This window comes from Cyrtonyx montezumae, unplaced genomic scaffold (assembly GCF_038088225.1).
Source record: "Cyrtonyx montezumae isolate F1298 unplaced genomic scaffold, pur_monq_1.0 scaffold_4, whole genome shotgun sequence".
Classification (NCBI taxonomy): domain Eukaryota; kingdom Metazoa; phylum Chordata; class Aves; order Galliformes; family Odontophoridae; genus Cyrtonyx; species Cyrtonyx montezumae.
The window spans coordinates 12,835,858-12,847,855 of NW_027072045.1; the positions used below are offsets into that span (position 1 = coordinate 12,835,858).

Here is an 11,998-nt window from a genome sequence, read left to right on the forward strand (position 1 = left end):
CCAGCTGACCTCTATTTGAGGCACATCACTGGCTCGGAAATCCCAACTGCTGTAGTCCCAGCCCTATGTCGGTCTGGGAAAACACAACGGGATTCCCTTTTGCAGTGCTAAAATCTTATCTGAAAGATAGCTGCTGCATGGAGCTTCCCATGCCCCCGCATCGCCCCCTGAATCTCAACGTTCTCAAAGCACTCTCACAACACACATACACTGAAGAAATAGTTTTCTCTTTCATTTTCTCTGAGCAGAGCTTCCACCTTCCACAGAATATGAGAAACCAGACTCGCTCCTAGGAGCATCTGAACAGGCACCAGATTTCATTCAAATACAGTTTTATGAGAAAATACCTGACACGTTAAATGTCAGGAATACTTCATTTCCTCTACGCAGTATTCAAAGTTCATACAAAATTTAACGAGAAACAAAAGAGGCCTCTGGTGCAGCTCTAAAATGCATTGAGCAAAACGTGACCAATTTAATAAAATAAAAGCACACAAGAAATAAGCTGACAAAGGAATATAAACAAAAAATTCCTCATAAAGAAAGAAAAACGAGTGCCTAAAGAGGAAAGAAGTGAAGGGGCAAAGCAAATCTGCAAGGAGAAGGTCAGGCTGAGCAACAACAGAAGAAGTATGTTTAGCCTGGAAAACAAAGGCTGACAGAAGAGCTGGAGTGCTTCTTTCAACTGATCCTGTCAAAACCTCTTCTAACTTGTGGTTTTGCAGTCACCTCCTACCTCAGCTCCACTAATACTCTTCCACAAGCTTCTTTAGCTCCAGTGGCTAAACACACAGAAGGACTTAATGTCACTACTCTCTTGCTGCAAGAAGGCAGCATCAGCCTCTATCACCTTTAGTGCCTAATGATATGTCTTCGAGTCACATGCCAGTTGTCCCTTCCCTCACTTTGCTCTTTATGAGGCACAAAGGGTTTTTAATGAACTCTAAGCCAAGCTGTTTAAACCTACTTCCCATAGGCATTTTAATTTATAATACACTTCCTGCACAAAGTGCATACACATATCATAACCCCTCACCGCTACGGGACTCCCCTTTGCCTGCCTCCTGAGGAAACAGAACAGGCACACCTGCAAGCCTTAGCAAGTACGGGACGGAGGGGTGGCAGCAGGAGATCTCCTGAGATCCCCACAGCAGACTGGGATTTCTACCTGCTGTAAGAATACGCTGTTTTAATGAAACTGCTGTTCAGAGATGTTTTGCAGGTGCACTCCCTGCAGCGTGAACTGCTCACGGAGCACAGAGCTGGTGCAGAGACTTGAACCTGAGTTTCCCACATCCCAAGGCAAATGCCCCAGCAACTTAACAACTGAGACAGCATCTCCCCCTCCATGGCTTAGGCTCTGTTCAACCATGCAAACTTCCAGGAGCAGGCAGAAGCTAACTGCAGCTCAGAGGTCATGGAATTCAGATGGGATGTGGGAAATCTGTGTTCAATTCCCTACTTACCTGATATAAAGCCTGATCTTGAACTGAAATCTCTCAGAAGGTCAGGGCTGTTATCACAGGGGCATACAGAATGTCTTTTCCCCTCCTCTTTGGTCCAAAAGTAATGACCTGGGTTATAAAACGCTGATGGATCAGAAAAAAAATGAGTAAGAAACAGAAAGAGACTATGTGGAGGAGATGCAAGAAGAGATACAAAGTAAGAGAGGCAGGAGAAATGAAATGAAAGAAACAGAAGAACAGACAATTAGAAAGGCAGAGAGGTATGAAAGGGGAAAAGGCAGCTACAATCCAATCCTGAAGTTCATTGATTTGTTTCCACCAAATGCATAATCACAAGCAAATCATTTTATCTCTAAAGAGCACACAAGCCCTCCTTCTAATCTTAGCTACTTTGAAACGTAGACCGTTTCCCTAAGAACTTAGGGTCTCCTAGGACTACCCTCATTTCCCCCCTCCTCACATCTTGCTCTTAAACCTTTCTCATCTCTTCATGCCCTCACTGGATGTAGCCAGCATGCCAGTACTTGGAACACGGAGTTAAAGCCACGCTTGCCTCTCATTCTTTGCACCAACATAGCAGGAACAAGAGTAACTGTAGCTCACTTGAACCTATACTTCTGTAGAGCAAGAGAAAGTCACAATGTAACTTGCTAGCTGCAATAGAAACCCAAAGCTCTCTACAGCTGTACAACAGCCCCTCTGGGCAGCACTTCCAGATGTACCTCAATCCTCAAAACTGTGACTCAATTTGGGACTTCCCTGGCTTACCTCAAGAGGTAGTGCGACCGGTGGTGGTGGCGGCTTTTTCAGTTCTTCACATTTTCTCTTTTTACATATCCGGTGACTGGTTTTGCGTTTCCTGCAGCAGCTGCACTCTTCACAATTTGTTTTCCGCAGACAGGGCTCACAGACTCCGCAACGCCTCCGTTTCTTTTTCTCTAACACAGGGAACTGAGATGAATATGCAAGAGGGTAACCACCAGCTGGATTTGTAAGAGTGGACGGCCCTGAGGCCTCAACCGCTCCAGTGCTGTCACTCACGTCCTGAACCAAATTCAAGCTTATTCCAACACTTTCCAGCTGTGATGAATAATCATTCTGCTGCAGCCTCGAGTCAGCTGGCAAATCTACATTTATGGCTTTTTCTAAGGCAAGAACAGAGATTTCCGTGCTTGAAGGCAACTCTGAAACAAAGCCTTCAGAGAACTTTATGGAGCTCTCACTGGAGATTTTATCGACTGTGCTTTTCTCTACATCTGATGATAAAGCGGGGACGTAACCTGAATTCAACATTAATGTCTCTGCATCGATGCACTGAACAAGTTGCTCAATATCCTCCACTTCAAGATTGGTTAAAGAAGTACTGGAAACCGGCTCACTTACTGTAAATGTATTTTTTGAGTCTGATTCTGTATTCTCAATTGTACAGCTCAAATCCGAATATGAGTCAAGCTCTTTGTGAACGGGCACGAAATCCACAAATCTCATGTGGGATTCCACAAGTGAGCCTACACTTTCGAAATGTAAAAGTGAATTTGATCCAGTGGCAGCTTCAGAGTTGGAATGTGAACCAAGGTCTTCATTCTCAGACTCCAAATTCCCACCTGCTTTCAAGCAGGACTCTGCAAACGAGCTCAGATCTTCTAAACGTTCTTGTGAATTTAGCTCAGAGGTAACTGTGGGTGCAGAATACAGCTCGTGTTCCTCACTATCTAGCACCAGGTCCGACTCCGTTGCAATGTGGGATTCAGCAAGCGGGACCAGCTCTTCTAACAGCACAGCTGAACTGGGGGCTGAGGTATCGACAGAACCAGAGTCAGGTTCTTTACTGTTAAGCACCAGGTCAAAAGGAGTCTCTGTACGCACCTTCGAGTTTGATTCAGAGGTGGTTACGGGGTCAGAAGATGGAAGCACCAACGCAGCATCTTCAACAGATGCTTCAGCTGCAATACTTGCATTGAGATCAACGAGTGTCTGCTCACAGGGCAGGTCTTCATACTCATACTCCACCTCTGACACTGCTGTATGGCCATCAGCTACCTGGGGGCTTGGAACAGAGTTATTTGTTTCAGGTATTTCTCCCTCCTTTTCTTGACCAGCACACGTGGCAGCAGGCTCTTCATCAACACTGCATGCAATATCCTCTACAGGCAAAGGAGCTAATTCATCTTGTGCTGAATTCTGTTCCAACACTTTTTCATCCGCTTCAACATTTTTTTCTTCTACTACTGCCAGAGCTTGTTCATGTTTTTCCTTTGTTTCTAGCTTTTTTTGTGCTGCAGCTTTTCTGGGTTTTGCAATTGTTGGAGCTTGGGAAAATCTACGGGAGAACGATCGGTTACGAAGAGACATTGTAAAACCATTGATGTTGAAAGCTTCCTGGCTATGAAAGAGGATATTGTCAGTTTTCTCCAAACTCACCCAAGGTGTTCCAGACAAGGTTCTGGTGACACTGCTCCTGAGAAATCGACCTGAAGAGCTCATGATTGGTTTCTTTTCTTGCTGCTTTTTCTTAACATCTTTTTCTTGTGCCGGCTTTTTGCCTTTTCCAGAACTAACAGCTTTTGTGGAAGTCTTTGTGGATTTCTTTCTCACTTGGCTAGATTTCTTTTTACCCTGGTTAGTTTTCCTTTTGCCTATCTCTTCCTTTTTTGCTAATCTGGAAGGCCTTGCGTGGTGAGCCATGTCTGCGGAGTAGTAGAAATGTTAAGAGGAGAGATGGAAAAAAATCATGAGCTCTTGAGAGAATTTTTCAACAGAAAACTGCACAGTCCCATTGCGGCTCCCTGCAGCGATACAGAGTCAACTCTGAAATAGGAAAAGATAAAAATAACATTAATATAAATCTAATTAATGAAGAAAGCATTAAGCTGACTGTTCAAAAATGCACAGGTAGAACTTGAAACGCCAGTGTCAGACATGAGGCTAAATCAGCACAAAATCTTTGAAAGTATTAATGGACTGCAAAATTGAAAGCTTGCCTAAAGGCCTAGGAAACTAATAAAGAAGTGAACAAAGTTCAAGCGATCATGCAGCTATTCATATTTACCATTTCACATCCATTTTAAGATGTTTGAAAATTCTCAGTCTTACTGGTGCTTTGTCAACAGCCCATGGGTAAGGAGAGCTAAAATTTATGTCTGCAGATATGGTATAGAGCATAAAGCTACTACTGTATGGTCATTTGGGAAAAAATAACAAAGCTGACTTCAGCTGGCAATACAGGCACCCATACACCATCACAAGGGCATCACAGGCTGCCCATCCATATCTGGGTTTAAAGGTAGAGAAACAACTGGCCTCTCTAAAGACATTTAACTTGTACTCATGGGGGTAACTGGATCAGGGAAGAATTGCCTCTCCAAGTGTTGCCTCCTGGGATCACGTACAAGCACACTGTCCTAGATCACAAGCGTTGGTCCTTTCCAGCAATATCAAATGTATTATGTAAGAAATCACCTCTGCTTCATGATCACCACTGCTGTTATATTTGCCGTCAACAAACCACCACAAGTTTTCTCCTAAGCTTTTGTCTTCAAATATGACTGTGATGAAAAAGCCTCCAAACTCCCAAACACAACCCACACATCTCCAAAGATACAACAGACTCTTCTGGCTCCAAGAGCAACTTTCAGAAAGGTGGGTTGCTTTTTTGTGTTTCTTAAATATAAAGAAATTCTGTTAAATACACAGTTTTAAAATACATGCCATTTTTAAGTACCTGTGGAAGGCTTTAAAAGCTTAATTTAGCTTTTCAAATGGATCAGACAGGTAGACAAGGGCGTCCTAAAAACAGGAGCAGGCAGAGCAAGAGACTGTAGTCTCAGGCAGGACATCCTTTGTTATCATTTTTGGAACTCCTTAAGCCCAAGTCCAACCACCCCTAGGCCACCAGCACTCTACTGATGAAAAGAGAGAGAAAGGAAGAAGAAAACACAAGGGGATCATATATGAAATCCTGACCTCTAAAGGAAGCAAAAAAGATAATCTTGTCTCCTAAAGGAGGAAGAGAAAGGAAGAAGGGTGCTGCTCAGCCCAAACCCCACCACTTTAAAAGGCAAGAGAGGCAGAGCACTCTCTTCCAGATGACCTCAACCCCATGCTAAGGCCAGCAGGGTGATGTCACCAAGGCTGGGCTTACCCACAGCCCTGTTTGAGCTCTGCTGAAGGAGGGCAGAGCCCTGCTGGTGCAGCCCAGCCTACCTAGCACCTCAGAAACTTATAACACTACCACAGTGCCCAGGTTCAGCTTGCATGCGGCAAACAACAGTTTGGGGCTTGCTAAGGGCCAGCTCTGCAAGAACACATCCCCAGACCACAAGAACCCACCTAAGCACAAAGGATGTAGTACAGCCACCGTGCATGGCTGCTGCACAGGACTACCATGTCCCTCTGCTCCTAGCCAGCATGCCGGCAGCAAACCTGTCTCTAATTCTGTCATAGCCATCAACAGGCCGCACAAACACTACAATACTTGAAAAACCTAACAGTAACTCCCCACTCTGTTCTAAGCAGCTTATTTAAAGCTTTTTGAAGCCCAGCTTGTCTGTTCAGCAGTAAGCTGAATGATCCTGCGTACTACAGAATATAAATCACATATATCACGTGTCCATGTAAACATGCTGTGATCATTCTGTATCCTGTCTGCACCTTACAGGAGCACAGCAAACTAGTCTTACTGAGACAGCAGTTTCCCCACGCACTCAAACATCATTTTGGAGCCAGCACTGCAGTACAGCACAAGGCTAAACATACCTCTAAGGTCACATTGAAAAACAAAGCTAACCACTCACATCCAACAAGCTAATGGCATTGCAGAAGAATATTTGACCCAGAGAGACTAAATACAAATGTATATCCATCTGTAGTCAGAGGTAACGTTTAACAGCCACTGCTAAAAAACCTAAACAGCTCCCACAGAAGTCCTCCACAAAATTTGGGTTGTACACTGTACGATAAATACAGACCTGAAGTTAAGGTAATTTGAGTGCCTTCCTCCCCTTACCCTTTTCTGGAATGGCATGGAGAAAGAGGAACCATTACCAGTCACTCCACAAACTGAGCACCAAAGAGGCACCAGCAGCACAGGTACATGAAACACTTGCTGGCAGTCTGCAAAGAGCTGCCCACTTTCTTGTGGTTTTGATGAAACCAGGCTCCAAAGGACAGCCTGGAGGGCTGCAAAGCCAGCTGCAAACAAGCAGCAGGCAGCCCACTGGTAGCCATTAGCGTCTGGTGCTACATAACAGTGGTAGGAGAGGAAATGCGAGCCACTTTCAGAGACTGCAGCCAGGAGAGCAAGGAAGAAAGGAAGCAAATAAGGGCCAGGCAGCATGGAAATGTGTGAATCAGGAGGGGAGCAGAAGAGAAGAGATAAAGCCTTTTCTCTTTATCAGCCCCCAAACAGAAGTAGAAGGAATGAGAGAAAACAGGAGATCAAGAATGGAAACAGAGACTGGATTTTTGAAGATACTGAATGTGTTTGATGCTTCCCTCATGCTACTTTTCCACACAAACAACTACAACAACAGTGCCAAAAGTTTGGAAGCATTATTTGCAGAATTAACAGTCAGAAGCTTTATTTATAACAATATTGCAAAGCTTAGTTTTTCTTTATAATCGTGATTATGTGATATGCCTTCATCTGCATGTGGAGATTTCAACACAGGTGCTTCAAGACTGAAGAAGCATGATCATCCTGCTTTGTTTTTAACATAAACAAACAACACAAACAAAAACCTCCATGCCTGACTGGAAGGAATATGTAATAAGGTGGTAGAGAAGATGGAAAAGGCTGTTTGTGAGTATGTGTCAGAGACAACACAGGGACATATGGAAAACAGTAGCAGCTTTATCCATTTTCTTTCAATTTTGTCACTGGAAAGAATATTTCTTTGTGAGATTTGGGCAATAGCTCTCTAAAGGACATATATTTTTTTTTCCTTCCTTTTAATACTGAACTCCAGTTTTATCCATCCGGAACTGAGCACCTGGCCTCCAAGGTGATTGTAGCTTCCTGGGAGAAATGCCTGTCAGCACCAGGGCTTTGCTTCCCCCAGAAGAAACCCCATACTCCTGATGAGTACTGCTATGCTGCAACAACCACAAGTGCTAGATTTAGCAAAAAAAAAAAAAAAAAAGAAACAGTTTCTAGTAAAACTAAATTTATGTTGTTGCCACATTGCCACATCTAGGATCAAAATACTAGGTAGCTACAAGCTCAGCATTTGAAATTTGTTTCTGTAGCACCAAGGAATACTTCACCCTCCCTTTTCCATGTGAAGGGCTGGCAGTGCCCTGTGTCCATGCCTACAGCAGTTGCAAATTGCCTCATGTCTCTTCTCGAGGACAATAGCTACAGCACGTCACATCTCAAAGCAAGAAATCCTATTACCAAAACACCTATGTCAACTTTCAGGATTACCTAATACAAACCAAACGGGTTAATGCAATAACTCATCAGTTTCCATCATCTTGGAGAGAAAAAACAACTTCAGTGGTCTGTTTTGAATTGCAAGTCCGATGAGACCCCTCCCCCACAGTCCCTCCCAAAGAGCAGAGGACAGGCGTCCCTATAAAGTAATGTAGGTAATAAGTACAGGAGGGTTTGCAGGGGACTGCCCCAGACAGTAACAGTGCATCCTGAAGCTGCTTGAGACTGGAGCTGACTTCTAATTCATGTGCAAAACTGAAAGCTGGTTGCAAGGCCAGTACCTCAAGTTTTGCTCTCAGTAATAAATCTGGAGCAATCCCACTGACTGCTATAATCCTCAGCAAATACTGCTAAAAAGCTAATCGAGGGCTAAATCTTTTAGCCCCAACCAGGTCAAAATTCCAGACAGTTATAATGAGAATCTTGCCTACAAGGTAATGGGGGGGGGATTTAACTCCATGTTGCTGGAATGCTCCTTTTTATAATGGGCATTCCATTTATAATTTTTCTTTTACTTTCATTTTCTTTGCATAGGATAATCAAAAGAAAGGAATTCTTGCTTTTCAAAGCAGCGTTCATGAAGATTCTATTTCATAACTTGGTGGAAAACTTAGACGTGTTTTCATAAAATGGTGGCAGCCTTTACCTGACATCATAAAAGAAAGTAAGTGACCCTTGAAAAAAATCACAGCTGTATGGGAAAAAAAATCACAAAGCTAGGGCTAGCTGAGCCTGGCTTCGCTACAGGCAGAATGAACCAATTTAATGCACTCCGTTTCAGTATTTAAAAGTCTTTTTAAAAGTCACTAGAGATTAGCCTGGTGGGGGAACAAGACCTAGAAACTTTCATAAAAGCCACTGTAAATAATAACACACAGGGCCCAAGCAATAGGGGTTAGCGTTTGACTTAGAAGTTGTCATACAATCTCTTATCTACAATTTTGAATGGAGAAATGTCTCATTTCCAGCAGCAAGTGTTCTAAAGGAAGACACAACAGACACTGGAATAGACAGAAACGAGAGAAGCTGACCCAATGCAACATACAAAGTCTTTTTTCAGCCCTCTTGGAACTGTGTCATATCATCTGGATGTTCTTCCCAGCTGTACTAAGGTCAGCCCACTTTTCAGTCTTGCTCCTTTCTCTGCATCTACTGATTGTTCAGTACATTTTGTATATGAAAAGAAGGGGAAACGGGTTAAGAAGAGGGAATCAGCTTTAATTCCCCCCCATTCTTCTTTAATCCCTGAGTTTCCATTTGGTTCTGGTTAAGAAATAAAAACGAAACTCGGGACCAGGAACTATTTCACACGCGCTGTGCTCTCGCAGAGGCTCTCCCTTGGCAGCACAGCCCACTGCCTGCTGCTCACCGCCACGCAGCCTCAGAGCTCTCTCACTGCTTCAAACAGGGCTGCAGCCTCACACACCCTTCAGGAGCTGCTTTCTGTTTTACTGTGCATACACCTGCCCCCTTGCTTTCCAGGATCATTGCCACTCTTGAGTGAAATGGATATTTTATCCACCTACATGGAACTTTTACTTAAGACAATACTTTCCAGCACTTTAACTGCAAATCTGGGGCGGGTACTGCAGGATGCAGCTTGAAAGCAAAACCTTCTTCCTGCTCATGTTCAGCAGGTCACACACTGAGACCTTCACTCCATCCTATTTTATGTCCCTCCTGGCCCCAGAATCACACCTCTGCTCCAGGGGCAGGAGGTCCCACATGACTTAGGCAGGACTGCCCCCAAGTCCTGCTGCCCACACTGCAGGGAGAGCAGAGTGCTGCAGTGAAGTGTGTGCTCTGGCTCACTGAATTCAGCAAGAGGTGAGGATACCTGGGATACTGCAGCATACTGACTTCAGTATAAACTTTTGAAAGCTGCCCAGTGAGTGAAACTGGTGAAAACACCACAAAAAGAAAGCCTTCTTTCTTAGTTTAGGGAAAGCCCTATTAGAACAATAAAAAAATGTTGCAAGGAACCATGCATGCTTAAACCACAAAACCAGATTAAACCTCAAGCAAACTACTGGCAGCAGAAACCCATTGTGAAGGCTCGCGCCGCATGTGCGAGCATCACCCCTTGGAGCCAGGCAGGAGTGTGCCTCCACTTTAACATGTTCAGCACAGCCTGACACTGACCTTAATGGGGAGAAATGCAAAAAAGGGAGAAGATTTAAAGAAGTTCTGGAGGCTCATCAAATCAAAACCCTTCCACCACACAGCTCCAGTACTTATTAATAAAAACAGCAAGTAAAAAGCCCTAAGCTAAACATATTCTCCCTTAAATATGCTTTTGTGATGCTTTAAAACAGTGCCTGACGATGTCTGACTCCCTTCCTTGGAGGTTTTATGTTTGACTCCCTTCCTTGGAGGTTTTACCTTTAAAAACAACCCTAACTGGATCACCTTATCTCAAACTCAATTAGAAGAAGGGGGAGGTGGAGGAGAGAACCTTCAGGCAAAGATTAAGCCTGGAAATTTTCAGCCTGAGAAGCGTTCTGAGAAGTAACCGAAAGCAGGATGGAAACGCTCAAAAAGCAGGATGGAAACAGCTCTGGCAAACACGGATAGCACAACAGCCACGAGAAAACACTGCCAGCGGTGATACGGAATCATTACCCAGCGAAGTTTCTACAGAAGTCCCTGCTATCAGCGAGCTCCTCGCCGCTCGCCCTGCCTCGAATTCCTCCCTGATTACCTCCCGCAGCCGCCTCGCTCCCAGCCCCGCGCTGCCGGACGGAGCACCGCTCGGGGGCACCGCGATGCCGCCCAGCCCCGCAGCCAACGCCACGCTTTCTGGATTCCATCTCCACGCTTAATTTGCGTTGAGTGACATGAATGAAAACAAGGTGATTACTGCGCGGAAGAGCTCTCTGCCTCTCCACAGAAGTGCCTTAAAAAGAGCACCGAGCAGAGCTAGAAAGAGCCACTACTCAGAGGGGTTTTTAAAATTATTTTCACAGGTTCCTCCTTTAAAATTTAAAGAGACACCCCTGCCTCGTAAGCCTGCTCGGTCACGCTCTAGCTACCCGGCGCTGCAAGCGCACGTTTCCTCAGCTGCTCCGAGGGCTCCGGCCGGACCCTGCGGCTGCACCGCCCCGGCCACGCGTGGCTGTGCGCGGGCACCGCCGCCCGCAGCGGGAGCGGGGAGAGGCCGGGCAGGGCAGGGCAGGGCAGGGCAGGGGCAGGCCCGCCGCAGGGTCCTCGTGGCCCCACGGCCCGCAGCGGGGCTGCAGGGGGCAGACAAAGGGGCCGAGGTTGGGGCCTCTCCCGCCGCAGCCCGGGGCTCGCCGAGGGAACGCAGCAGCCCCGGAGGAGGAGAACGCGGCGCGGCCCCGCTCCCCTGCCCTGCTGCGGGAGTGGCTGCGGGTCCCGGCTCTCCGGGCTGGGGGCCCCGCTCGCTCTCCCCTTCCAGGCACAGATCGGACCCGTCCTCCCCCCAGGCCGGCAGCGGGCTGCCCCGGCCTCCCCTCCCTGCCTCGGCTCCGCGCCACGCCGGGCGAGAAGGGAAGGAACGAAAGAATAAAAAGTCGGGTTGGGGGCGGGGGGGGGAAGAAGAAGGAGAAGGCAACGCTCCGTCCCACGTACGTACCGCGGCTAACAGGAAGGGGCGACGCGGGCATGGCTGGGCTGGGCTCGGCGCGGGTCATGCTCACGCCTTCGCTGCCCGTCCCCACGGCGCGGCGAGCCCGGCGCGGCAGACGGAGCCTCGGTGGCGCCGGGCCGCGAAACGTGCTCTCGGCGTCGCCCCTGGCCGGACCCTCCGGGAGGGAGCGGGGAGGGGGCGGCTCGGCGGGGTGCTCGCCGCACCGAGCCCTCCCGGCAGGCGGCAAAACGCGCCCTGGATCCCCGCGGTTGGAGCGGGATTCCCCGCCCGCCCCCGGGCAGCAGCGCCGCGCACCCCGGGGCGGACCCGGGGCCGGGGGAGCGGATCCTGCGCCGCCGCCGCCCCAGCGGCGCTGCAGAGGGAGCGGAAGAGAAACGGGTGGTGCGTTCCGCCCTGAAACCTCCAGCTGAGGAGGTGACACTGAAATCACGCTGGTTTTTTGTTTCGGCTGGAAGAGGGAGCTTCGTTCCGTCCTATACTCGCGGCCTT

At 47.1% G+C, this 11,998-nt stretch overlaps 1 protein-coding gene across 2 annotated transcripts in view; it reads right to left on the reverse strand.

Moving 5' to 3' along the window:
• TET1 (tet methylcytosine dioxygenase 1) overlaps positions 1 to 11,561 on the reverse strand; it is a 57,285-nt gene extending 45,724 nt beyond the window's left edge. For both annotated transcript variants that reach the window (XM_065746217.1, XM_065746216.1), the window contains exons 1-2: positions 11,495 to 11,561; positions 2,235 to 4,274 (exon numbers count right to left, since the gene is read on the reverse strand). In XM_065746217.1, coding sequence (XP_065602289.1) covers positions 2,235 to 4,151 — 1,917 coding nt within the window. In that variant the 5' untranslated portion in view covers positions 4,152 to 4,274; positions 11,495 to 11,561. The remainder of the gene's footprint in view (positions 1 to 2,234; positions 4,275 to 11,494) is intronic.
• Positions 11,562 to 11,998: the final 437 nt, after the last annotated feature.